This window comes from Falco naumanni, chromosome 17 (genome assembly GCF_017639655.2).
Source record: "Falco naumanni isolate bFalNau1 chromosome 17, bFalNau1.pat, whole genome shotgun sequence".
In the NCBI taxonomy this organism is placed as follows: domain Eukaryota; kingdom Metazoa; phylum Chordata; class Aves; order Falconiformes; family Falconidae; genus Falco; species Falco naumanni.
In genome coordinates this window covers 2,912,428-2,935,969 of record NC_054070.1, presented here as the reverse complement: position 1 = coordinate 2,935,969, position 23,542 = coordinate 2,912,428, and the positions used below count along the sequence as shown (strand labels likewise).

Here is a 23,542-nt window from a genome sequence, read left to right as displayed (position 1 = left end):
CTCTGGCGGCGAGGGGGAACAGCGGGGGGGCAGCCGGGTCCGGGGGGACGCCCGGGTCCGGGGGGCAGGCAGAGGTGCAGGCAGATGTGCAAGTAAAGATGCGGGCAGATGTGCAGGCCGAGATGCAAGAAGATGTGTGGGCATAGGCGCAGGTAGATGTGCAGGCAGAGATGCAAGAAGATGTGCAGGTAGAAGTGGGGGCAGATGTGCTGGCAGAGATGTAAGAAGATGTGTGGGCACAGGCGCAGGCAGATGTGCGGGCAGATGTGCAGGCAGGGCCCACACAGCACCCCGTGCGTTTCATCTCCTTTATTTTCACGCCATCGTATTACAGGCAGGAGGGTCCCGACGCAGGGGGGTGCCAGCTCCAGCAGCCCCAGCCGCTGGTGGGGCCAGACCTTCAACTCCCCCCTCCCCCTTCAACTCCCGCTAGATACAATATTTAAAACTTTTAATATAAAGGTTAAGTTCATTATTCTCGATCCTGAGAAACATTTCATCCGTTTACGGAGCTCTTGCTGTAAACAAAGCACCACAGGCACCAAGCCCGCACCCCGGCGCAGGCATCCCCGGCTCTGGCGCTGGACGGCAGATGAGGAGATGTCCCCACAACCATGGGGACAAGAAGGGTGGCCGGCTGTCCCCTTCCCATGGCATCAAGGGGGTCACCGGCACCACGCACGGCCCCGCCACACCGCTCTCCTTTGGGAGCGAATTCCCCGGGATGAGAATTGCCCGGCTCCAGGCAGGCAGCTCCTGGCTGGAGAAGCACCCGGAGCTCTGCGGGTCCACACGCCCCCAGCCCACTCGCCTCCCTTCTCCTCTCTGCCCCGGTGCCCGGCCGCACGCTACTCGTTATTAAAAAAAATTAAAATACAAATATCCCAAAGGAAGAAATACCCTCCCCAAAGTGCCCCACCGGTCCTCCCTGCCCCTCCCTCCCCGTGTTGCTCCCTTGACACAAGGTAAACTTAAAAAAGAAGACGCCTGCGGCAGCGCCCATCGGTACCCGGTCCCTATGGGCACATCCCAGAGGGGGCAGAGCCACAGCAGCGGTGCCGTGGGTTCCCAGCCCTGGCGGGGGGACCTCAGAGGGTGCCATGGCCGCGGGATCCCAGGGCGAACCAGCCCATATTCTCCTGCGCCAGGTCGAGGTCCCGCAGGCGGATGCCGACCTCTCCGAGGAGGATGTTCTCCCAGAAGCCTTCCTCGCTCAGCACGCTCAGACGCAGCTCCCGCTGCTGTAGGTCCCCCCTGGGGATCCCGTCGTAGACCAGCTGCGGGGGCAGAACGGGGCAGACCCTCAGCTACAGCCCACCCACCCCCCCCCCCCCCCCCCAAGACCCCCTGACCCCCATCCCCATCCCACGTACCATCTCATTGTAAGTGGGGTTGCATGTTTTCCGGGCCACTTTGGTTTTCCTCTTGGTTGTTTTTTGGGGGTCAGGCAGCAGGTAGGTCTTGACGTAGGGGTCAGGGTCATTGCCATCCTGCAACGGTGGCTGTGGGGCAGAGCAGGGGGTGCCCGTGAGTGCAGCGGTGGGGCAGACCCCCCATCCCTGCTGCCACCGGGCACCGCGCACCTACCAGCCCCCTGATGTGCATCACCATGATGAAGAGCTTGTTGTTCTTGTAGGAGATGGAGAGCTTCACCTCCCCACCGACCTTCCCTAGGGGCCGGGCCCATGTGGCGTCTGGAAGAGAGGAGAGGAGGGGGCGCAGGTGGGACGGGAGCCCCCCGCCATCACCCCTCACGGTGCCGGCTGGCTGCCAGCGCTGCCACCAGCCCTGCTACCTGCTGGCTTTGGGGTCGGGTTTGTGCCAGCCGCCTTCTCGTCCCGTGGCAGGGGGTGGAAGAAGGTGTAGATGAGGTCACACTGCGGGGCGAGGAGGTGACGTTAGCGGTGATGGAGGTGACCACGTCCTCCACCTTTCGGGACCGGTGCACAGCGCACGTGGCAATGGCTTACGCACACGGTGCCTGCGCCGATGCTTCACGTGGTGCATTGGCCACCGAGCACCTTCCCACCTCACCGGCAACCCTGGCATCGTCCCCATCTCTCAGGAGGCAGCAGCCCCCGTCCCGCCCTGCTGGGACGCCCCCCCAGCTCCGCACCTCTGCCACCTCGGGCGCAGCATGGATAAGGTGCCAGATGTAGCCGTTCAACTCCTCCTTGCGCCGTTCAGCCACCGCTTCGCCCCGTGACCGTCCGATGACAAACCTGCTGGGGAAGCTGTGGGGACGGATGCTCAGCAAAGCCCGGGGGGCGGTGGGGAACCCCAGGGGTCTGTGAGGGTCTGCAGGGGTACCTGGGCAGCAGTGAGGAGGGGAAGAGGAGGCGCAGCTTGTTGTGCAGCTCCTGGAACTCCTCGAAGGTGCGCTGCACGAAGGTCACCTCTCCTGGGCTCTCCCGCTGCACCTTCACCACGTAGGTCTGCAGAGAGATGGGCTGTGGCATGGGGATGGGGACCCTGGGGTGCCCCGAGCACAGACGGGGCTGGGAACTTGAGAAATGCTTGAGCTGTCACTTTGCCTGTCCCCAACTGTCCCCACTCACGTAGCCCTTGCTGGGGTTGAAGACCCTCTCGTGGCGGCAGAGGAAGATGTCGCGGATCCGGCCGGACGTCTTGATGGTGTGCGTGCGGGGAGCGAAGGAGAGGGTCGGCCGCGTGTCGGAGCCCGTGAACTTCATCTGCGCCAGGTTGTGGATGAAGAAGTTGAGCTTGGTGGCCACGCTGCCCAGGCTGGACTCGATCAACCTGCAACGAGGCCACCACGTGCTCAGCACGGAGAAGCCCGTCAGTGTGCTGAGCTGGAGCTGGTGCCTCCATCCGGGGGCTCCCTCCATCCTCTCCTGCCCCACCAGACACCCGTGTCCTCTACCTGGTGAAGTAGGTGGTGGCATCAGCATCAGAGTCCTGTGGCCTCAGGGCATCGTAGACATACTTGAGGTCCTCCAGGTCAGAGAGCTCAGGGATGCCACAGGACAGCATCTGGGAGGCAAGGCAGGGGGTGAGGGCAGGTGGTGGCAGGAGGACCCCTCTGCCACGCCTGGGGGGGTGGGCGTGCGGCCCCCCGGCTCTCACCAGCCCTAGCAGGTTGAGGAAGAGGTGGGTGTGCTTGCGGATCAGGTTGTAGGCCTGGCAGCACAGGTCAACGAAGTCGTGGAAGCGGCTGGAGGGCTTGTCCCCCCCGTTGATGACGTACGCCATGTCCGAAGTGAAGACGAACGGTGCCCGGTCCCTGCATCGGGGGGGGGAAGGACAGAAAGTGAGCGCAGCCAGGGGTCACCCACCCCTGGGACAAGAAGAGGGGCTTCACCCACAAAATCACCCCACAAGGATGAGCCCGAGCAAGGGGGAAGGAGATGCCGAGGGTATTTCTCACCTCTTGATGTTGCCAAACATCTGTGCGTGGCCCAGGAACCTGCCAAAGTCAATGTGGAACATGTGGCCGGTGGTCTTGAGCATGATGTTGTCATTGTGCCGGTCGCAGATCCCCAGCACGTAGGTGGCCACACAGCAGCCGGCGCACGAGTAGATGAAGTTTTCCACGGCCTGGGAGGAGGGAGGGAGGGAGGGAAGGAGCAACTGGGTGTGGAGAAAGGCTGGACACATTGCGAAGCGAAGGGTCTCATCCTTCGGGGGTGCATGAGGAGCGGGGACCCTGCCAGGCTCCTCCTCACCTTCTCATACTCATCCTCCTCGGGGTTGTGTTTCTGCAGCCAGTCTGCCAGCGGCCGGTCTTTGAAGGAGCCCGTCACACCATGTTCCACCTGGATTTTGCGTAGGGTCTCGGCGTTGGGGATCATCTCCACCATGCCTGGCAGCCGAGACAGCAGGGTGAGACCCATCCATCCCACCTGGGGGGCACCGAGACCCCAGCCCCCCTTGCCACCAACCCAGCCGCTCCCCAGCCGTCACCATTGAGTGACAGCCTGCAAAGCCACATTCCTACAGACGGGCTGGTGGGACCAGACCCGAAGGTGGATCACAGCTACCCAGAGCAGCTCTTCTCTAGCAGAGCCTCAGGACCTCACCAGCCTGAGAGCATCGTGACCTGGGGCTCGATGCCACCGGGGGACGGCCCGATGCTGGGTTACCTCGTCCGCGGCCAGTGGAGAAGCAGCGGAAGATGACCATGCGCATGTCCAGCCCCTCCTGCACCCAGATCTTGTTCATGATCCGGATCATCTGCAGCGTCAGCATGTCCTGCCGCAGGTCGTCACCACACTGCGAGAAGAAGAAGGAAGAGCCATCAGAGCCGGGGGGCAGCGGGGGCAAAGCTGAGCCAGCCCCACAGGGGTCGGGGCAGCCGTGCTGGGGTTTAGACACTGCTGGGAGGACGAGCTCACCTTGAAGATGACTCGGATGTTTTCCCCAAGAGGATCAACATTCTGGAAGGAGAGCTTCAAGGGGACGGCGTTGGAGTTGAAATAGGAGCAGTCCTGCCATGGGGAGGAAGGGGCAGCCCATCAGGGTGAGCCGGCTGCGGGCAGAGGAGCCCCCCCGACACCCCCAGCTCCGGCACTCACCCGGGGCACGATCCCCTTCACCAGCAGGCTGGGGCTTAGTGGCAGCCGGCATGACCCGTTTGCTTTGAAGAACTGCTTCACATCCTCCAGCCCCTCACGGAGGATGCCCTGTGGGGTGGGGATGGGATGGGATGGGAAGGGATGGGATGGGATGGGATGGGATGGGATGGGATGGGATGGGGGGGTCAGACACAGCCTGGCACCCCCTTGCACCCCCTCCCACCACCCCAGCACCCACCTGGCGTGCGGACGGGGCAGCATCCCGCACTTGCTGGGCCAGCCTGGCCAGCGTGTTGACGAGCAGGCACTGCCGGTCAAACTCCTCCCGCAGCCCCTTCCCGCAGCAGCAGAGCAAAGCTGCCAGCAGGTACTGGTAACGGATGCTGAACTGGGAGTCCTTGAGGCCGTCCTTCAGCAGCCTGCTTGGAGCAGGGACACACGGGGTCAGGCGAGCCCCAGGGCCCCCCCTGCCGCTCCCAGCCCCCCCTCAAACCCACCAGAAGAAGTAGTGGGTGATCTTCAGGTCGCAGATCGCTCGCTTCAAGAGGAAGCGCACCAGTGGGCTGTCCAGGTAGCACTCATACTTCAGGGCCTGGAGAGGGGACAGGTTTGGGGCACAGTAGGATGGGGATGCACCCCCTGCCACGTCCCAGTCCTGGTACGCACCCCATGCCACATCCCAGTCCCACCACATACCTGAACCAGCTGGGGCAGGTAGTCCAGCAGCTCGGTGTCGGAGATGGAGTCGATCCACTGCACGGCTGTCCTCCTCACCTCCTGGTCCGGGAACCTGCAGCCGGGACAGGCATCGGGGGGACAGCATCCTCAGCATCCCCCCTGCCATTGCCACCGCTGCCTTCTCCCTGCCTGCGCGGGGAGGGCAGCAGTGCCAGAGCACACATTCCTGCGGCACCCGCAGCCCTGCGGCACCCGCAGCCCGCTGGCACCCGCAGCCCACCGGTGGCTTACGTGGCGTGCAGGAGCCCCAGGGCATCCTGGTGACTCATGCAGGTCCACTGGCTGAGCAGGGCGTAGATGTCGGGCAGGCAGGCCCACTCCCAGCTGGGCGCACTGGCCAGCAGCATGGGCAGGGAGCCGGGTGCTGCATGGCAGTAGTAGCGCTTCTCCCACAGCTGCTTGCGGTCGGCATCCATCAGCCTACGGCACCAGGGGGACAGGGAGCACGGCTCAGGGGCAAGGGAGGGGATGGCATGGATGGGATGGGGCTGGCGGGCTGGGGACCGCGCATCCCTCTGCCCCTACCGCGCACGGTGCGTGGGACACTGATAAACCCCTCCGAGTCCCCCCTGCTGCCCCACCACAGACCTGCCCATCAAAAAGAATGGATGGAGAGCAGGATCCTGCCTGCATCCCTGCCAGCAGACAGGTCTGCGTGGTGCTGCAGGATGCTGGGGGCTCCCTGCCATCCCCACACTGTACCCTGTCCCCCAGGGGACAGCCAGGACCCCAGCACCCATGCACAGGGGTGACTGAGCTGCTGCAGGGATGGCCCCCTGTCTGGGGACCCCCAAGCCAGCCAGGCTGGCTGTGCACCCCGGGCATTTTTTGCAAGGAGCGTCAGCACCGCCCTGCGCAGCAGATCCCGGCACAGCTGCCGACACTTGATCCTCCCGTTTATAGCCAGCGCTGGAGGACTACGGGTGCCAGGCTGGATGAGGGGCTGGGTGGTTCTCCCCGCTGAGGGGGACATGGCTGGAGAGACCCTCCCCAGAGAGGGGTCGCTGGGGAGGGCAGAGCGCAGGACTGGCGACAGGCAGCTGCAGCAGGCAGCTCTGTCAAATGCCAGGCTCCAGCCTCGTGCCCAGCCTCCAAGGCAGGGTTAGACCCTCAGATACCTGCTGTGCATGCCGGGGGCAGTGCTGGGGGTCTACCAGCAGAGCCCCCCCTGGCAGAGTGATGCCGTTCCCGCCCCAGGTCGCTTACCAGTAGAGCGATTTCTTTTGCATCGCCTCCCGCAGCTTGCGCTGGTCCTCCTCCCCCAGGCTGCCGAACTCGTACCTGGGGCTGAACTCGGCTGCCGGTGGGCTGGTGAACTTCACCTCGAAGGTGGAGGTGGGGAAGTCGATCTGGGGCAGAGGCAGAGGGTGAGGAGGGGGGCTCGGTGCGAGTGTGTCCCCCTGGACCCCCCCACCGCCAGAACGTACCTGCAGGATGACACTGTCGGGCTGGTTGAAGTTAGGGGCACTTGACCTGGCTCTGGAGTTGTCCTGGGTCGCCGGCCACAAGCCCAGGAGCTTTCGCCCGCAGGTCAGGACCCTGGAGGAGAAGGAGGGGTGACAGCCTGACACCGGGTGCCACTCTGCTGGGGCAGGAGGGTGGCACAACTGCAGTGATGCTGTCCCCACGCTGAGCTGAGGTTGTGGGGACCCTCCTGCCCTACCCCGGGGGTGCCAGCACAGCCCCTCGCCGTGCCTGTCGCCATGGGATGCCCCACGTACTGCCTGAAGTTGAAGAGAGGGGTGGTCACCCAGCCCAGGGCCTCAGGAACCCGCCGCTGCTTGTTGGCGTCGGAGGAGCTCCCTGGGGGTGGGATGGGCACGGCAAAGAGCGTGACGCTGAGCAGCGTCTCCCGTGGCAGACGGTTCACCTGGACAGGGAAGCAGATCCTGCAAGAGAGCAGCCGGTGGCTCAGCCGTGCGGGGGATGGGCGCTGGCAGCACCCCGTGGCACCAGCCAGCCCTCTGCCTTGGGATACCAAGCATGCCCCAGGAGAGCCCAGCCCAACAGACGCCTTTGCTGCTGGCACTGGGGGTGCCATGCGCCCCCCCAGCATGGGCTGGAGGTCCCATGGCACGGGCAGACACCCCGGAGGGGACAGCAGAGTTTGGGGAGAACCAGCTCGCATACCTCGGTCGTCTCCCAGCACCGGGGAGCCCCGCTGCTCTCTGTCCCAGGAAGGTGACCGCGGGGCAGGAGGGCCACCATGGAGGGCCCCCACCACACGCTGACCTCGTCCCACGGCCAGGGGAGGCTGCGTGGGACCCCGGGACTGAGGCTCCTCTCCGATACTCCCAGGGAGCCCAGGGTGGCAGCTACATCCCGCCCGTGGGTGGGCACGGGAAGGGGATTGCCCCACGGAGGGGACCGGCACCTCTCTGCTCCCCGCTGTCCCGCTGGCTGCTCGGTGCCTGTCCTTGGGGGGCACCGGCACCTTCTAAAATTATCCAGTCCCTCCCCACCTCCCTGGGCTGCTGTGAATGCCAGGCGTGGCGAGGGCTCAGCACAGCCTCCCTGCCTGCTCCCAGGGCTATTTCTGGAGCAGATCCCCTTTCCCGGGTGTAAACACGCAGCTCCAGGGAGGGCAGAGCTGGCGCCGGTGCCGGTGCTATTCCCAGGGATGACACAAGAGCTTCCGACACCCCAAAACTGGGGAGAGGCACCGAGAGGAGCTGCTGGAGCAGGGAAGGAGGAGGAGGAGGAGGAGGAGGAGGAGGAAGGCACTGTGGCTGGGTACGGCACTGGGACCCCCCCCCCACCCCACGGCCAGGGTGCTGCCTTACTGCTGGTCCCATATGATGAGGTGGAAGAGGTATTTGTAGACGTGGGCCTTCCTGGTGAGCAGGGGGCTGCACAGCTCCTTGCCGCCATGGCTGAGGGAGCAGGAGAGGTAGAAATCTTCGTAGCTGCAAGGGGAACAGAGGGAGCTGCGAGTTGGGGGCAGGGGGGCGCTTTGCCTGGGGCAGGGGAGCCGGCACCCAGGGGTTCACCCCACCGTGGGGCAAATCCTGCACCAGCGGGGTGGGGAGGATGGAGGTGCTGACCCTCCGCGTTTTCCCCAGGCTGGGCTTGGGAAGGGGGCCCGGGAACCCCCATCCCCATATGCCACCGTGCATACCATCACACAGGGGGCTGCCGGGGGGGGGCCCTGCCATGTGGCAGGTGCCGAGCGAGAATCCGGGGAGGGCTGCAGGGCGCTGGAGGTCAGGGGATGCCGGCATTTCCCAGGCTACCCGCTTTGTTCGGAGCCAGTCACCAAGGGGAATACATTAAGGACAGGACAAAGGCGAGGGGTCCCTGGCGGGGCGGCTGCGGCTGGCGCCACTGCCTCACACGCCCTCCCCGCGGTGGGCTCCTGCTGCCCGCCCGGACCCCCGCCATCCCCCCGCGTGGGGCTGAAAGCGGGTACGGGCACCAAGGCACCTAACAAAGGAGCACGCTGCTGATGCGGGGCGAGGGCAGCCCAGCCCTGCTGCACCGGGGCCATCTGTCACATCCCCCGGGTGGCGGCGAGCCCGTGAGTGATGCTGCAGCCCTGGGGATCCGCCGGGTTGGGATGGGAGCGCGTGGCAGAGCCCGTCCCACCCAGAAGCTCCAGCATCAGCTGGCTGCGAGCATCCCTCACCACCCCGTGAGCACCAGCAGCCCCATATCCCTGCCCTTGAGGTGGGTTTGCTTTTATTCCCTCCCCACCTGCTGAATATTTGGGACAATGGGACACTCCTCAGCTGCCCAGGGAGGGACACCCCTGCTAACGGGGTGTTTAAGGCAAGTGTGAGCCCCAGGACAGGCAGGCAGAGCCAGGTCCAGGCGGCTGCCCTTACCTGGCAGCCCAGGTGATGGGGATGCGGTGGGTGGCATAGACGGTGAAGGAGAGCGGGCAGGAGAGCAGGCGAGCCTCCTGCGCCACGCCGTGCTCCCGGCTCCCGTGCACGGCTGTCTGGAAGTCGGCGTTGAAGGTGCTGCAGTAGAGCTCAACCAGGTTGAGGATGGCGGCTGTCAGGCTCTCCACGATCCTCTCTGAAGGGGAGGTGGGAGAGGGGTGAGACGGGGCGGCTGCTGGCCCCGCTGCCCCCCCCCCATGGCATCCCTCTGGGCTGGGGTCGTGATGCTGGAGGGACCCTGGGGCCAGACCGTGGGCAGGTCCCCCCTGGGACAAAGAGGGTCAGAGGGAGAGTTTCAGGCTTCCCATTTTGCTGAGCTCGTGGGGAGGAAAAACAGCCTCCAGAAACCCTCTTTTCTTAACCAGAATAGTTTCAAACTATTTGGCCTTAATAATTAAGGGGGAGGGGTTTGAAGATTAAAAGCACCAAGAACTGGAGCCCAGAAGGGGAGGAGGAGAACAGAAATACCTCGATTTTCCCTCTTGGCCAGAACATTTGGATCCTGTTGAGGAAAAAAAAAAAAAACAACAAAAAAACAGTAAAAAAAAAAAACCACCAGAGCAACATCAGAATCAGCCCCGCGGTGTCGGCGGGCAGCAGCTCGCCAAGCCAGCCGCTTTACGTAACCGGCCCGGGATGCTTGGCTGCCGGAGCAGGCAGCACGGCCAGGCAGCTGCCTGCTTCCCGCTATTGAGGAATTTTCCACGTGGTACGGTGGGAGGAAGGAGGGAAAGAAGTCAGATAGGAAAACCCGCTTCCCCTCTGCATCTCCCGGTCGAGCCGCCCAGCCCCAGCACCCCGCAGGGACCAGCCCCCCAGCGCCCATCACTCACCTTCTGGATTTTGGGCTGCATGCGGGAAGGACAGGGCGGCATCTGGTTGAGGGCTGCCGTGATCTCCTGGGACTCGACGGCAGCCAGGGCGTTGCAGATGGCCATGACTGACTGGATCACCCGTTCTGCCTTCAGTGGGAAGTCTCCCTGGAAGGAAGAGGGGGGCTGATGCAGGACCCCCAGCCAACCGAGGAGGCAGGGGCTGCTCCCTGCAGCCCGCACGCCATGCACTGGGAGGTGCGCCAGCCTGTGCCTCAGTTTCCCCTATTTTCATGGCCTTCTCCCTCCTCTGATGCACCCTTAGAGCCCCATAACGAAAGGGGGAAAGACCCTGCAGCAAATCATAAAATCATTTAGGTTGGAAAAGACCTTTGAGATCATCAAGTCCAATTGTTAACCCAGGACTGCCAAGCTCACCACTAAACCACGTCCCTAGGCACGACATCTACAAGTTTTTTGAACACTTATAGGGGTGGTGATTCCACCACGTCCCTGGGCAGCCTGTTCCAATGCTTGACAACCCTTTCAGCGAAGAAATTTTTCCTAAAATGAGGCAAATGTCCCCTTCCATCCCTGGTGCTCACCTCGGCTGCTAGGAAAGCATCCACCTCGTTGTGGAAGGTGTCGAAGAGAAGACTCAGGGCCTGCCTAAGGGACAGACAGCAGAGCTCAGCCCTGGCCAGGAGGGCACCTGGCGCGGGGAGCAGTCCTGCCACGTCCCCCCTACCTGCTGATGGTCTGCTTGATGGGTCTTTCCTGCAGATGGATGTAGTGGTTGAGCGTGGAGGGGCTCTGGTCATCGTTTGCCTGGAGATGGAGAGATGTTGTGCCACAGCTTGGCCACACGCGGGTGATCCCACCGCAGGGAGATGGCACGGACACCCCCGTGCTGTCCCCACACCCAGACACCCACCGTCCGGGCCAGGTCGCTGCGCACCCCCTTCCTCTTCATCAGCTGCAGGCGGATATCGATGTCGAATTTCCTGCAGTGCTGGATGTACTCGTGGCTGCCCAGCGCGTGCTTGCTGCAGGGACAGAGACCACACGCTGAGCCCGCAGCCCCTCTCGATCACATGTGACACCCCAAAATTCAACCCAGGATGCCCCATGCCAACGCCCTGCGGCCAGGCGGTGTCAGCTGGGGCTCTGCCATGGCTGCCTCGCCTGCAAATGGACCTTTGTGGCACCCGGGCGCTTGCACTGAAGAATAGGTTATTGTTTTCCCTCCCTCCCCTGTGCCCTCCCAAAAAGCTGTGCCCGGCCCAGCCAGCGCCGACAGAGCCAGGAGCGGGTGTGGAGGAGCCCGTTGTGCCAGGACCTGCCCAGCGGTGCGTGGGAAGCAGAGCTGGACCAGAGGAGCCAGAGGATGCTCCAGCTGGCAGCAGGACCAGGGCAAGCCCTGGGAGCAGGGAGGGACTGCCTGGTCCCAGCACCCCCACTGGCATGGGACCCCCCCCAGAACGGGACCCACTCAGCTTGCCATCCGATTTCTTTGCCGGCTATGGGGGAGAATGAGCCAATTCAGCCCTTGCCAGCGCGGCAGAGCCACAGGCACAGTGCCCAGGGGGTGCGGGAGGCTGCAAGCAGGATGGAGCTGCAATGGCAGGATCCTGGGGCAAGGGGGGGATGGGAGAGGCACCCCCGAGGGCTCACAGGGCTGCAGGGGACAAGGACATCGCCAGTGCCAGGTCCTGGCCAGGGAGGCGGCACATGGGGAAAGCATCACGGGAAGCCTTGCCCACAGCCAGTTGCACAGGCAGCAACGTGCCCTTGGGTGCACATCCTGCACCCCTGCCTGGTCCTGCCTCCCTCTGCGCCTTGCAAAAGCAAAGGGGCAGCAAGTGACAGCAGCTCAGGCTGGTTTGCCGAGCTCAAGGACCCAACCAGCTCTGCAGGGAGGGTTTTGGCACTTCCAGCATCTCCTCTGCCACAGGAAGATGTGGAAAGAAAAGATCAGCGACAAAAGGGCTTTATGTCCCAGGGCTTTCTCAAAGGTCCTTTGAGGGCCCTGGGAGATACAGCACCACCGGCCCACACCAGCTCCGGGAAATGCTTGTCAGGGACTGTCCCACTCTGTGCCCAGGACACCATTCCCTACCAAAAAACCTGGAGGTTCATCCCTTTGGGAAATGCCCTCCAAGCTGGCTGGATCCATCCTACAGCTGGGTGCTCCCTGGCAGCCCCCAGCCACCCACAGCAGAGGTTTGCCACATGGAAATGCTGCGGTACCCACAGCTAGTTAACCAGCTCGCACCCCTGCTGTGTGCAAACACACATGTGCACACGTGTACACACGTGCACATACATGCACTGGGCTGCTTGGCAGCACAAGGGCTCAGCACCGATGGGAATAACCTCTTTGGGCAGCCACGCTGGGCAGCCAGGAGCGGAGGCTGGGCTCCACTCGCCCTCCGCTCGGGTGCTGCACAGGCTCTCCCAGGCTGAGCAATTCCCAGCTGCCCCTTTAGGGCCTAAACCGGCAGCTCCCGGAGGCTATGGCAAATTTCCCACCGATTTCCCATGGCAGGGCCAGGCCCAGGGCAGCTTTCCAGCAGCAGGAGCTGGCTTGCTGCACCACGTCACTGGGAAGGACGGCGTGTGCCTGCGCATGCATGGCTGCTGCATCTCCCTCTGCAGAGAGCTCTCCCCAGCCGTCAGACCCCCAAACCCCTACGGAAATACAGCCTTCCTCCAGGGAAGGCGGCAAGGCAGGGAGAGCAGGAGGGATCTGTGCAGGTCTCAGTCCCCATCACCCATCCACGGCTCTGCAGCGAGGGAACCCACCGCAGCCCTGATGCTCCTGTGCCCCCAACACATCACTTTTCCACCTTCTCCTGGGATTTAAACAGCAGGCTGGGAGAAGCCGAGCTCTGCTGCTCTGCTCAGTGACATGGCTGTTATTAAGACTCCTCCAAAGAGCTTTTTTTGGCATCTCCCTGGTTTTCAGGCCTTTCTCCAGGCACGCAGAGGTCAGCATGACGGATACTCTGCCACCAGGGAAGATGCTCCCAACATGCTGCTTTTGGCAAGAGCATCGCCACGGCTTGAGAGGCAGGAAACGGAGCGGGGAGGCTCCCGCTGTGCACATGGAGATCAGCCCTGGCCATCCATCACACCCGGCTGAGGCCACGCACGGGGCGAGCACAGCCAAAAGCGTGAACCCTGGCGTGCCTGGGGTGTGTTGTGTGTCCCCCCCTTGACACTCACTTCTGCAGGAACTCCTCCAAGCCACAGATCTTGAGCACAAAGTCCTCGACGTCGACAGCGTGCAGCTCATCGTGCGTGTAGCACAGTGCCTGGTAAATGAGCAAGTCCACAGTGGAGGAGCCTGCGGGAAGAAGGAACAGCACCATGAGCTCTGGGGATGGTGGGACCCCCCCTGAGCCTTCACCTCGGGGTTGCTGGGGTCCCCCCAACAACTGCTGCAAGGGGGGACGGGCAAGCGGCTGCACAGTGTGGGACACTTACAGTCGCAGGTGAAGGTGAGGGGCTCCCGCAGGCTGTCACACACCACTGTCACCTTCAGGCTGATGCCATGGCCCAGCTGCTCGGGGCTGAGGTTGACGGCACTCCACACCAAGCCAGTGAGGGAATAGTCCGTGGTGCTGTAGCCGGAACGCAGCCTGCAGAGGTAGGGACAGGTCAGAGATGCTGCTCTGCTTTGGGTTTTGGTCCACCCACCCCGCCAAAAATGCCCTGTTTTGGGGCATTTTGCAGTGGGATGCTCCTGCCCCAGCCAGGTACTCACACGTCCAACATATGGCAGAAAGCAGCCACCTCCTCATCCCGCTCCTCGGAGACTTCGAAAAGCTCGTAGCCATTGGCAAAGGAGTGCGGCCGGGGGGCAACCTACAGGGTACAGCATGAGCCCATCAGCCAGCTGCGGTGTTCTGGGGGGCTCCAGCCCATCGCCCACCCAGGACAGGTTTGCCAGATCCCCCCTATAGAGCACCGGGCACCGAGAGCCTTTGCTCGCCCTGGTGTTGCTGCGGCCGGGGGAAAAGCAGCTCTGCAGCAGCACGGGGGGCACGTGGTCCAGCACAGGAGGGGTTTGGGCCAGGCGGGCACCAGCCGCAGGATGCATCATCTACATCTGCACCGGCACCTTCCCCATAGCCGGGAGAAGGGAGACCCGAGATCTTACTGCCCCCAGCCCCCTGCCCACAAAACTGGCCACTTCCAGCCTGTTTCCAAAAGCCCCATTGGGTGGATTCTCCAGTGAGACAGGGAATGGGCAGAGACGGACCCAAGGATGCTGTGGGACAGGCAGGGACTGTCCCCAGGCCACCCAGGGGCCACAGCAGAGCCCTGCCCATGCCTGGCCCTGCATGCTGCTCTCCCACCGTGGTGCCGGGGCAGGCGGCACGGCCGTGCCAGGCTCCCCCCGCGCGTGGGGGTCCCTTGCCTCCATCGCTCTTTTGCAGCGAACAATGGCTCCACTGTCAGAGCAATTAACCCAGGCAACAGCTAAAGGGAGGCAGAGAAAGGCAGAGAACACAGCAGCCGCTAAAGACAATTTTAATGCTCTTTTATAATTAGTTTCTGGCACTAAGGAAGCTGAGAGTGACTTACGTAGCCCCTGCCAGCGGTCCCCAGCTGCATCCCTTGCTCCCCGGGGAGGGGGCATCCCGTGAGGAAGGCAGCTTCTCCCTTATTTATCTCCTCCTCTTGTGGGAGGCGGGATGAGCTGCGCCACAGCCAGGGCTCTGCCCCTGTGACGGGCACCCTGGTGCGGACAAGGGACCTGGCAGCCCCGGGGGAGAGACGGCAGCAGCACCAGCAGCCCCCAGCGCCTCGGTGCGTGGAGGGGAGATAGCCCACTCACTGCCCAACGGAGGGAAGAAGGGAGCTGGGATGCGAAAGGACGTTGCAAGCTGAACAGAAAAGCGACTGCCTAGCTCTCGGGAAGAATCTCCTGGCTCTTTCCAGAGGATCTTGTGACATTTTGCAAGCCAGCGGAACACGCGCCTGCTGCAAACCACCTGCAGCGCAGGCTCCGGAGACAGCGGCGCTTGCATCCCTTGCACAGCAGCTCCTGGATGCCCGTGTGTTGCGGTGCTGGGCACCGCTCGCACCCTCCAGAGGGCACCGGGCTCTGCCTGCGGGGTCTGGCCAGTATCTGGGGTCCAGCAGAGTCTGGGCGTGAGGGTGAGGCGGGGAGGCAGTGCTCGGATGGCAGCACACGGAGCATCCCGCCTGCTCGGTGGCAGCAGGGTGACGACTGGGTGGGACCTGCCCTTCTGCTTGGCTTCCTGGCCCTGCTTCACCCACCCCAGAGGGTTTTGGCCACGGTTGCACAATCCCGCACCCCTCGGGGAGCTGTGCAATCTGGAAAGGTCTTATTAACCCCCAGGGACAGCGTCTCAGCGTGCGGATGCCTCTGACCGTGATGCAAGCAAGTCTCTGAGGAGCCCCAGTGATGGGACAAATACCCGGAGCGAAGGAAACGCAGCAAAGCTGCAGATGCCCACGGCCCCGTTTGCAACGTGGGTGCCGGGTTTCCAGCTTTCCCCAGCACCTTGGCTCCATCCCAGCCCCACTTCCAAGGCTCTTACCGGATCGACGGAGATCCTGCGGTTCTTGTTCGGTGCCAGATTCTTCCGGTTGCCAAAGCGGGAGACGTATGTCCGCGGGGGGACCTGGGGGGGCATGGTCTTGCTCCGTGCCACCGGCTTGCCACTCGATTCCTTCTCGAAGATGCTCCTGCCCTCCTTCCAGCCACGGGAAGCTTCCCGCAGCACCTCTGACTCGTAGGTGGACTTCAGGTTGAGGCAGGTGATGGCGTCGTTGATGCCGCTGTAGTCGGCAATGCCGTAGGGGTCCTCCTCGGAGATGCGGCGGCCAAGCAGCTTGCCGTGAGCCCGCTCGTGGGCCGCCAAGAACATGTTGATGTCCCTGGGCTGGGGTCCTTTGGAGGATGGGGGGGACCCCTTCCCCGAGTGCTGGCTTCCCTCAGGGGAGCTCCAGAGAGGGTGCCGGGGGGGCAGCGGGGGCGGCGAGAGCTTCTTTGGGGAGCCACCCCCGCCGTCATGGGGTGAGGTGCCGTTGAGGGGCTCCCCAAGGAAGTCTCCCCCCCGACCCCTCGAAGATGTACAGGTAGTCACCAGCCAGGGGTCCCTTCAGCCAGGGCTGGGGGTCCAGCCGGAGGGGGGTTGGGGCCGGGGGGGGGACCGGGTGCCGGGGGACCCTCGGGTGCCACTGGGACGTTGTAGCTGAGCGTGGGGTCGGAGCCGGAGAGGCCACGTGCCGCTTTGATGCTGGCGCAGCCGTTCCTCTCGGCGGGGTCATCCCAGGAGATGAGGGGCTGGTCCCCCCGCTGCTTGGCCCGGCTCTCCTCCTTGTCCTGCCGCAGGCGGGAGAGCGCGTCGTACTCCATCTGCAACGCCTCCGCCAGCGCCAGCTCCTTCCGACTGATGCCCACTGACTCCAGGGACTTCCAGTGCTCCCCATTGCCGCGCGTGGCGGACATCTCTCCGGGGACCAGGACCTCTTCCTCCTGGGCTCAGGGGTCAGGAGAAAGGCATGCTGCACCGCCGGCCACCTGGGCGAAGGGAAAGGCAAGGGTTAATGGCTACGATTAAGGAAGGCTGGCTAATGAGGGTCAGGCTGGCAGCACTGGTGGTACAGCCCTTCCTCTCTGCGATGGAAAAAAGGAAACGTTTAGGGGCTAAATAAAGATTGTGCTGCTCACCCAGGAGCCTGTGGCCACCAGTCAGGCAGCGCAGGCAGCTGCTGGGGCTATTGCTGGAGCCCGAAGTATTTCCCCGAGGATAAAATAAGCTGCAGAGAGGGGAGGGCAGTGGGGTCACTGCCTGCAGCTGGGGCTGACTCAACCTGTAACTGGGCTGTGGGGTTTGCAGTGGTGCTGATGCCCCGGTGGCATGCCCAAGACACGGCTCTGAGCCCCCTCGCTGGCCTCGGGACCATCACAACTTTGAGAAAAAGACACTCCCCTCTAGCAAAACTAGGGCTTTTTGAAGCAGAGAGGAAAAGATGAGAGAGAAGGGTAAGGAAGGGACAAGGCTGGGTGCTGCCCGGCAGCACGCTGCTCTTTCCCCATCTGAGGACCACAGCATCCCATTCCCAAACCTGTGCATGGCCTGGGGGACCACCCGCTGCTCACCAGATCCCACCACTACTCTCAGCACCAACCAGCGAGCAAGCAGCGGGGCAGAGTGATGGGCACCACAGCATCAGGCTCAGCTCGAAGAACCCACCAGCAGCCACTGCCCCCCAGAACGGACCCACGGGTCCCCCTGAGCCCCTCCACGGCGCCCGGCGCTGCGCAGCCTCCAAACCCAGCTCCTCTCCAGCATCCAGCTGCGCTCCCTGGCCCCCGACCAAAACCCGCAGAGGGCGGTGACCGCAGCGGGGGCTCCGCTCTGCCCAGCCAGCACCGCGCTCCCCGGGGAAGGATGTTTCACCTCCTCTTCCCTTCCTAGCAAAATAAATAACAAAGTCGATGTTAAACAGAAGAGTGGAGCGAGCCCGAAACCCCTGGAGATGGCCAGTACTTGAAACCTCTAGAGCTGAGAGGCGGCTGAGTGTTTTTGGGCTCTGGCCAGGGCTGGTTCACGAGCCTCAGCACACGGGACCCCCACTGGCACCCAGGGCTCTGCTCTGCCCCACACCACCTGCTCCGCACCACGCAGGGCTCTGGCTGATGCTCTGATTTAGCACAAAAGGGTGCAGCCATCCCAGTGATGGCAAGCGCTTTTTGTTGGAAAGCACGGCCGGGGGCTGCGAGCGTCGCTGAACCCGAGGACCTTCCTTCGGTGCCCGTGGCAGCGGGAGCCTGTGCTTGCAGAGCCCACCTGGCACAACATGTGCCCTCCACATCCCACCCCAGGGCATGGGGCAACCACCTCCAGCCCAGGCTAGTGACCACCCTCCTCCAGCACACAGCACCTGGTGCAGCATCCTCCTCCTCACCAGGCTGGTCCCCACCATCCTCACCCAGCCCCGCTGCTGATTATCTCCCAGGGCAGCCCCCCCAAACACATCACCCCCTCCCCACCCACAAACAGGCCCTCTTGACCCCGGGGCCGTGCAGGACCAGATGGCTGCTAATTAGCCTGGCCCAGGCTTTGCCTGCTGCAAACATCTCCTGCAAGTGAGGCAAGTTTGAACCCCCCGCCAGCATGGGTCCCTCTTGGCCCCCCAACACCAGGCTGGCCCGGCACCTCACTCAACCAGCTTTTTTTGGTGGTTTCTAACTGGAAAAATGGCTTCAACGGGGACAACAGGCTGGAAATGTTCCCTTCCTTGGCATTTTGGTCCCTGCCGGTAGCTGTGGGCTTTTCCTGGAAAAATAGAAATCCCAAAAGCTGGCAGTCCTGGGCTTCTGGAAGCTGAACAAAGAAAATCTGCTTTTAACCCAAAAGCAATAAAATCAAACCGATTTTTGTGGCTGACAAAGCCACAAACCCATTCTCATTTCCAAGAGAAGCATCTGCATTTTGCTGACGTTTTGAGCAGAGAAACGCTCCCGTCTGGTCGTGCCGAGGCTCCCGTGTGTGCTGGCGGGATGCAGCTGGACCCGCATCGGGGCGGCCACAGCAAACCTGGTCCGGTCAGAGCATGGGACACAGGGATGGGGAGGGAGGCTCAGCCCACACCAGGCACAGCAACCTTATGGTGCCAGCACCATCTGGAGAAAAGCCACATCGGAGGGAGCTGTGTGCAACCCGGGGGACGTCACCTCGGCTGGGGACACCTCGAGCATCCCTGAGCAGGCGGCTCAGCCCCCACCCTCCCGAGCCGGTGCAGCAGCTGGACCGAGGTGGTGCAAACCCATGTGGAAAAGCCCCAGACTCTCCCGGTTGCCATCCAAGTCCTCAGCTGAGGCTCCTGCTGCTGGGGGTTTGGTGAGCAGCCACTGGCATCGCCACCGAATGCCTCTCTCCCCGCAGCAGCCTGTTACAAAAATTACTCAGGACTGCAAGCCGTGAGTTAGGTCTCAGCCCGGGAGCTCCCGAGGCGGGAGCTGAATTCCAGAGAAACAGAGAGAAGCAGGGTTTTTTTTTCCTCTTTAAAATACTACTACTAATAACGTAGGGATAATTTTCTGACTTTAAATTTCCTGGCATTTGTCACGGTCACGTCAGCCTCAGGAGACCCATCCAGCTTGGGATGCCACCTTTCAGAGAAAAGCTTTGCCATGCTGAGTTACCCGCTCGGCAGGAGGCACACAGGAGGGAAAACCACTTGTCCACTGGAAACCCTTTGCCCTAAGCCTCAAATTATGGTTCAACTAAATTTTCTTTACAATTTGTACCAGCATGGGCCCGTAAGGGAGACTGCAGGCTTGCAGGAGCCACGCACAGCACCACAGCCTCCCGTGCTCTGCATGGCCACACCAGCAGAGCCGAGGGACGTTTCTCTATCCAGGTGCACAAAACCAACCTCCTTTCCAGAACAGCCCTTGAGAACATCAGTGCTGAGACCAAAGGGCTGCAAAACCAGCTCCAAATCCTCTCTCGGGAACCTCTTGCATTTTTAAATGCTATTCCAGAGCATCTGCTGGTGGCAGCCCCTTGTCCAGCTCCCAGAGTTGGCACCTGCTGCAGCTGTGGCTGGAGAAACCAAAGCCCTTGTCCCTGCAGGCTCCGAGCTCACCCGCCCTTCCAGGATATATTTGCTTCACCCTGGTCGCTGCCTGCACCCTGCCCACCCCCGGGCTCCGCACGCCCTGGGGCACCCTCCCAGGTTGGGAAGGAAAGGGAAGCTTGGGGTGAGGCTTTCACACCCCGATGCTGGCACATCCCACAGAGTTTATTTTTCAAATACCAGAGCAGTGGGATCCACCCAGGAGCAGCCCAGCCCGACAGCAGCCGGCAAGTCCTGCCCGCCAAGGGCTCAGGGGCTCGGTCAGCCCCCTCACTCCTCAAAACCCCTCCACGCCTGCCGGTCCTGCTTTGTGGTGGCCCTTGGTGACAGCCTTTCTGCAGGGCTTTGGGGCAGAGGGCGCACGGGCACCCTGTAGGGCTCTGCCTGTCCCCACATCCAGCATTGGTGGGGCAGGGAGGGATGACCCCCTTGTGCAAAGAGCTGAGCATCTGGTTGGGGCAGGACCTGGGGGGCTCAGCACCACCTGCAGCCACCCCTGCTCCCGGCAGCTGAGCGGCACCTGCTCAGCATGGGGAGGGACGAGGAAAGCCGAGCAGAAAATAGTCCTACGGGATCCCACGGCGGAGCAAACCCCACAGCCAGCCCTGCCTCCCCACGGCTGGGGATGGGAGCCTGGGGCAAGCTTGCTGTATACCCCCGGCTCTTCCCATCCCTCCCTCTCTCCCTTCCCCCGCTCAGGCAGCTGCGTTGGGAGCAGATAGAAAAGTCCGGAGCATCTGGGAAGACATCAAACATCTGAGGGCGAGGAAGCAAAGCGAGCCCCGGAGGGGCACCTCCCCGGGGTGTGGGAGCCGGGGATGGATGTTATGCCTATCAGAGGAGACAATTCACACCCATTTATAATCCGGCGGAGGGAGGAGCGGCCGTGAGAAGGATAAAGCACCAGCCTTCACCTCTGGGGCTGCGGGTCCATTCATCCATCCTGCCGCTCCCGCTGAACAGGGTGAGCTGCTGCGTTCCCAGCCGCCGGAGCAGCCCCTGCCCGGCCAGGAGGATGGCACGGGGGCTTCCCTGCCTGGGGGACATGGAGCCTGCTGCTGGCTGCATCCCCAGCTACATCCCATCGCTCCTGCTGCGTGTCACAGCACGTGGCAGGGTGACAAAGCTCCCTGGATGCACTGGACTCTGCAACCATCCTCTGGCAGCGGGGATGCTCCTAGATCTATCTGTGAGGCAGAGCCAGCTCCTCATCCCACGCAGCTCATGGCATGGCAGGGACAGGTTCCCAGGGCACCCCACCAGCTCCAGCACCCCCAGAGCAGGCAGGACCCAGCTCCCCCTGCTCCAGAAGACACTCTCTGGTTTCAATTCTCCTCTTCTCCAAAACGGGGCCTTTTGGGACCTCCCGGGCAACATCATGGCCGAGGAAAACTCTGGGTGGGTCTCCAGGTGGTGTTTCGGCGCAGGTAAAACACAGGATTTTCATCCCAGTTTGGAATTGGAGGTCCCAAAAAGGAACCTGGTCTCAAAGATCATTGAAAAATGAAACCAAAATTCAGAGCGTTTCATTCCTGGAGCCACACTCAGCCCTGCCAAAACACCAGCTGCCACCCCAAAACCCAGCAAAACCAACACTCCAAAGAGCTCACACCAAACCCCACACGATTCCCCCCAAAACTGATCGCAGCAGACATTGTATTGCCCAGTTTGCAGGCAAAAAGCCAAAAAAACCTGAGGTGCTGCACTCCCAGGAGCTTCTGGAGGGGGTTTGGAGCTGTCACCAGCATTTCTCGGCAGGGCGGTAGGGAGGGTCTGGCGTTCATCCCTGTACCCCAGGATCCAGCCCCGCAGCTGCAGCCCCTGTGCCAAGCCCTGGCCCCCTGTCACTGCCCAGAAGCCACCCTCACCGTGGACTAGGCACAAAGGTCATGGCTCCTTCCACAGTCCCTAAAGCCTCCCATGGCCAGGGCAGAGTCACAGCACTCACCACTGCAGCGCAGGGACCTGCAGGATCCGGCCAGTTTACGTACAGCAAAATAAAATCAGGCAGCTGCCGTCCCGCACACACCAAACTGAGCAAATGCCTTGGAAACAGCCAGCGCCGCTCGATTCCAACCTGTTGTCTTACAGCAGGAGGAGTTTCTTCCTCTTCAAGACGATATGACTCCTATTAATAGCAGAGCAAAGTCCAGTCCGGTCCAAGCTCTCCAGAGGAGGCAGGATGTGAAGCTGGCTGATGCCAAAGGTTCCTCCAACATTTTCCTACGTATTTCCACCCTTGGGAGGAAATCCTGCCCTGGGATGACGGGTCGGGTTTGGGACGGGAAAGCCCCCAGCTCAGGGCAGCTGAAGGAGGGAGCTCTGCAGCGGCACCTCCCAGAGCCCCACACAGCAGGAGTCGGGTCCGTGATGGGGACAATGGAGGGGACAAGGGGGTGTCCCAGCCAGGCGTGGGGCAGAAGGCAGCCTGGGGGTTGGGTGGGGATGTCAGAGCTCCCCGTTGCAGCGAGGTATGACAGCCACATGCTTGGCTCCACAGGAGATGCTGAACCTCACCCAGCACCTGTGAAGCAAGGGGGGCACGGGGAAAAGCGAGGGTGGGACCCTTCTGCAAAGCCACCCACCACCGCACCCTCCCGGCGTCCCCACGTGCCCCACAGAGGCTCCGAGGATGGGACCAAGACACCCTGGTGCTTCCCCCTGCTCCCTGGCCCCAGGGCACACCCACGGTCAGACTTTCCAAATTACTCAACCCTTGCTGCTCCAGCGCCCAGCACCCGTGCCCAGGGCCAGGTTTTCTCAGTGCTCAGCCTCCCTGGGGGATACTGTGGTCAGGCTCTCCCCGGCACGCCAGCTCTGGCGCCTGGTTCCTATGCAAATGTTGGCTTCCTCCGCAGCCAGCACCCATCGTGGCGTGGCTGGGTGTACGTGCACCCAGCTGTACAGCAGCCTGCCGGCAGCACTCCTGCATGCACGGCGTGCACGGGGGCTCAGCTAGGCAATAGGGGCTAGAGCCCTATACATGCCCAGGGCAGCAGTAACGTAAAGCATGGCACCTCCCCGGCCTCGGCGCTCCTCGCTGCAGCAGCATGCTGCCCGCATGGGCTGGGCTGCCCTCTGCCCTGCAGCCCGGCAGTCTGGGTGAGCCCCAGGGGACTGATCCTGCTGCTGTGATAGCAGCTGTATCCATGTCACACACTCCGCGGGGCTCTTCCCTGCTGCCACAGAGCTCTCCCTGACCCAGATGCTCCCGCAGCCGAACTGGCAGGGCGCACGGAGGATGGGCGGCAGCTGGGGTGCACCCCACTGCCCACAGCACCCTGTTGGGGTGCAGGGAGCCTGACCGGCCCCTCGCTGCACACCAGAGCCAGCCCAGTTTGCAGTGGGAACCAACTCCTGAGGCTTCTCAGCCCTGCTCTGCCTGCAGGATTTACACCCCACGGGAGAGAGCACAGCCCAAGGACACACCACAGACACAGGCCAGACACATGCAGCTCCTCCAGAGCACCCGCCATGCAGGGAAACCCCTCACTTGGGATGGGGCTGCGGATGCTGCTGCTGCTGCTGCTACAACCCCAGTGGTCCCTCCCCATAGCTCAGGACCACTCAGGACCACGGCAGCCCCGGCACTGCTGTGCACACACCCGTAGTGTGCTTCCAGGCAATGCTTGCACACACCCCCCGAGCACCTACTTACACTGCAGCGTGCAAGGAGGGCTGGTGCCTGGCTGCATGGCTTCTGGGCTGGAGAGGCAGCTGCTTTGGCTCCCGGCCGCCGTGTGGATCCTCTCCCCAAGCTCGCTTCGCTTGGTGCTCTCACGGCGAGGTGGGGCAAGCACCTCGCCGGGGCGGTTAGCCCAGGAGAGCTGGGTGCCCCATTTGCCAGGCAGGTTTCCCTTGCCCCACAGCTCCCGGCTACCCCATCCCTCCCGCTTAAAAAATTGATTTTTCTTGATCGCACTGGTGCTAGTTCACCCCGGCC

General features: G+C 62.7%; 1 protein-coding gene across 1 annotated transcript; it reads right to left on the bottom strand.

Moving 5' to 3' along the window:
* Positions 1-296: 296 nt before the first annotated feature.
* On the bottom strand, positions 297-23,458 carry PIK3C2B (phosphatidylinositol-4-phosphate 3-kinase catalytic subunit type 2 beta). The gene is given in 35 exon segments (XM_040616754.1): positions 297-1,277; positions 1,374-1,502; positions 1,588-1,694; positions 1,796-1,877; positions 2,117-2,234; positions 2,311-2,435; positions 2,559-2,760; positions 2,885-2,994; positions 3,088-3,244; positions 3,389-3,558; positions 3,687-3,823; positions 4,104-4,233; positions 4,356-4,448; positions 4,536-4,643; positions 4,774-4,954; positions 5,033-5,127; positions 5,232-5,325; positions 5,505-5,693; positions 6,480-6,622; positions 6,701-6,812; positions 6,995-7,162; positions 8,057-8,179; positions 9,098-9,293; positions 9,626-9,659; positions 9,991-10,137; positions 10,575-10,638; positions 10,718-10,797; positions 10,904-11,015; positions 13,198-13,318; positions 13,459-13,613; positions 13,739-13,839; positions 15,546-16,058; positions 16,060-16,137; positions 16,139-16,531; positions 23,258-23,458. Coding segments are annotated over 34 exon segments (4,884 nt in total). The 5' UTR covers positions 16,460-16,531; positions 23,258-23,458; the 3' UTR covers positions 297-1,088.
* Positions 23,459-23,542: the final 84 nt, after the last annotated feature.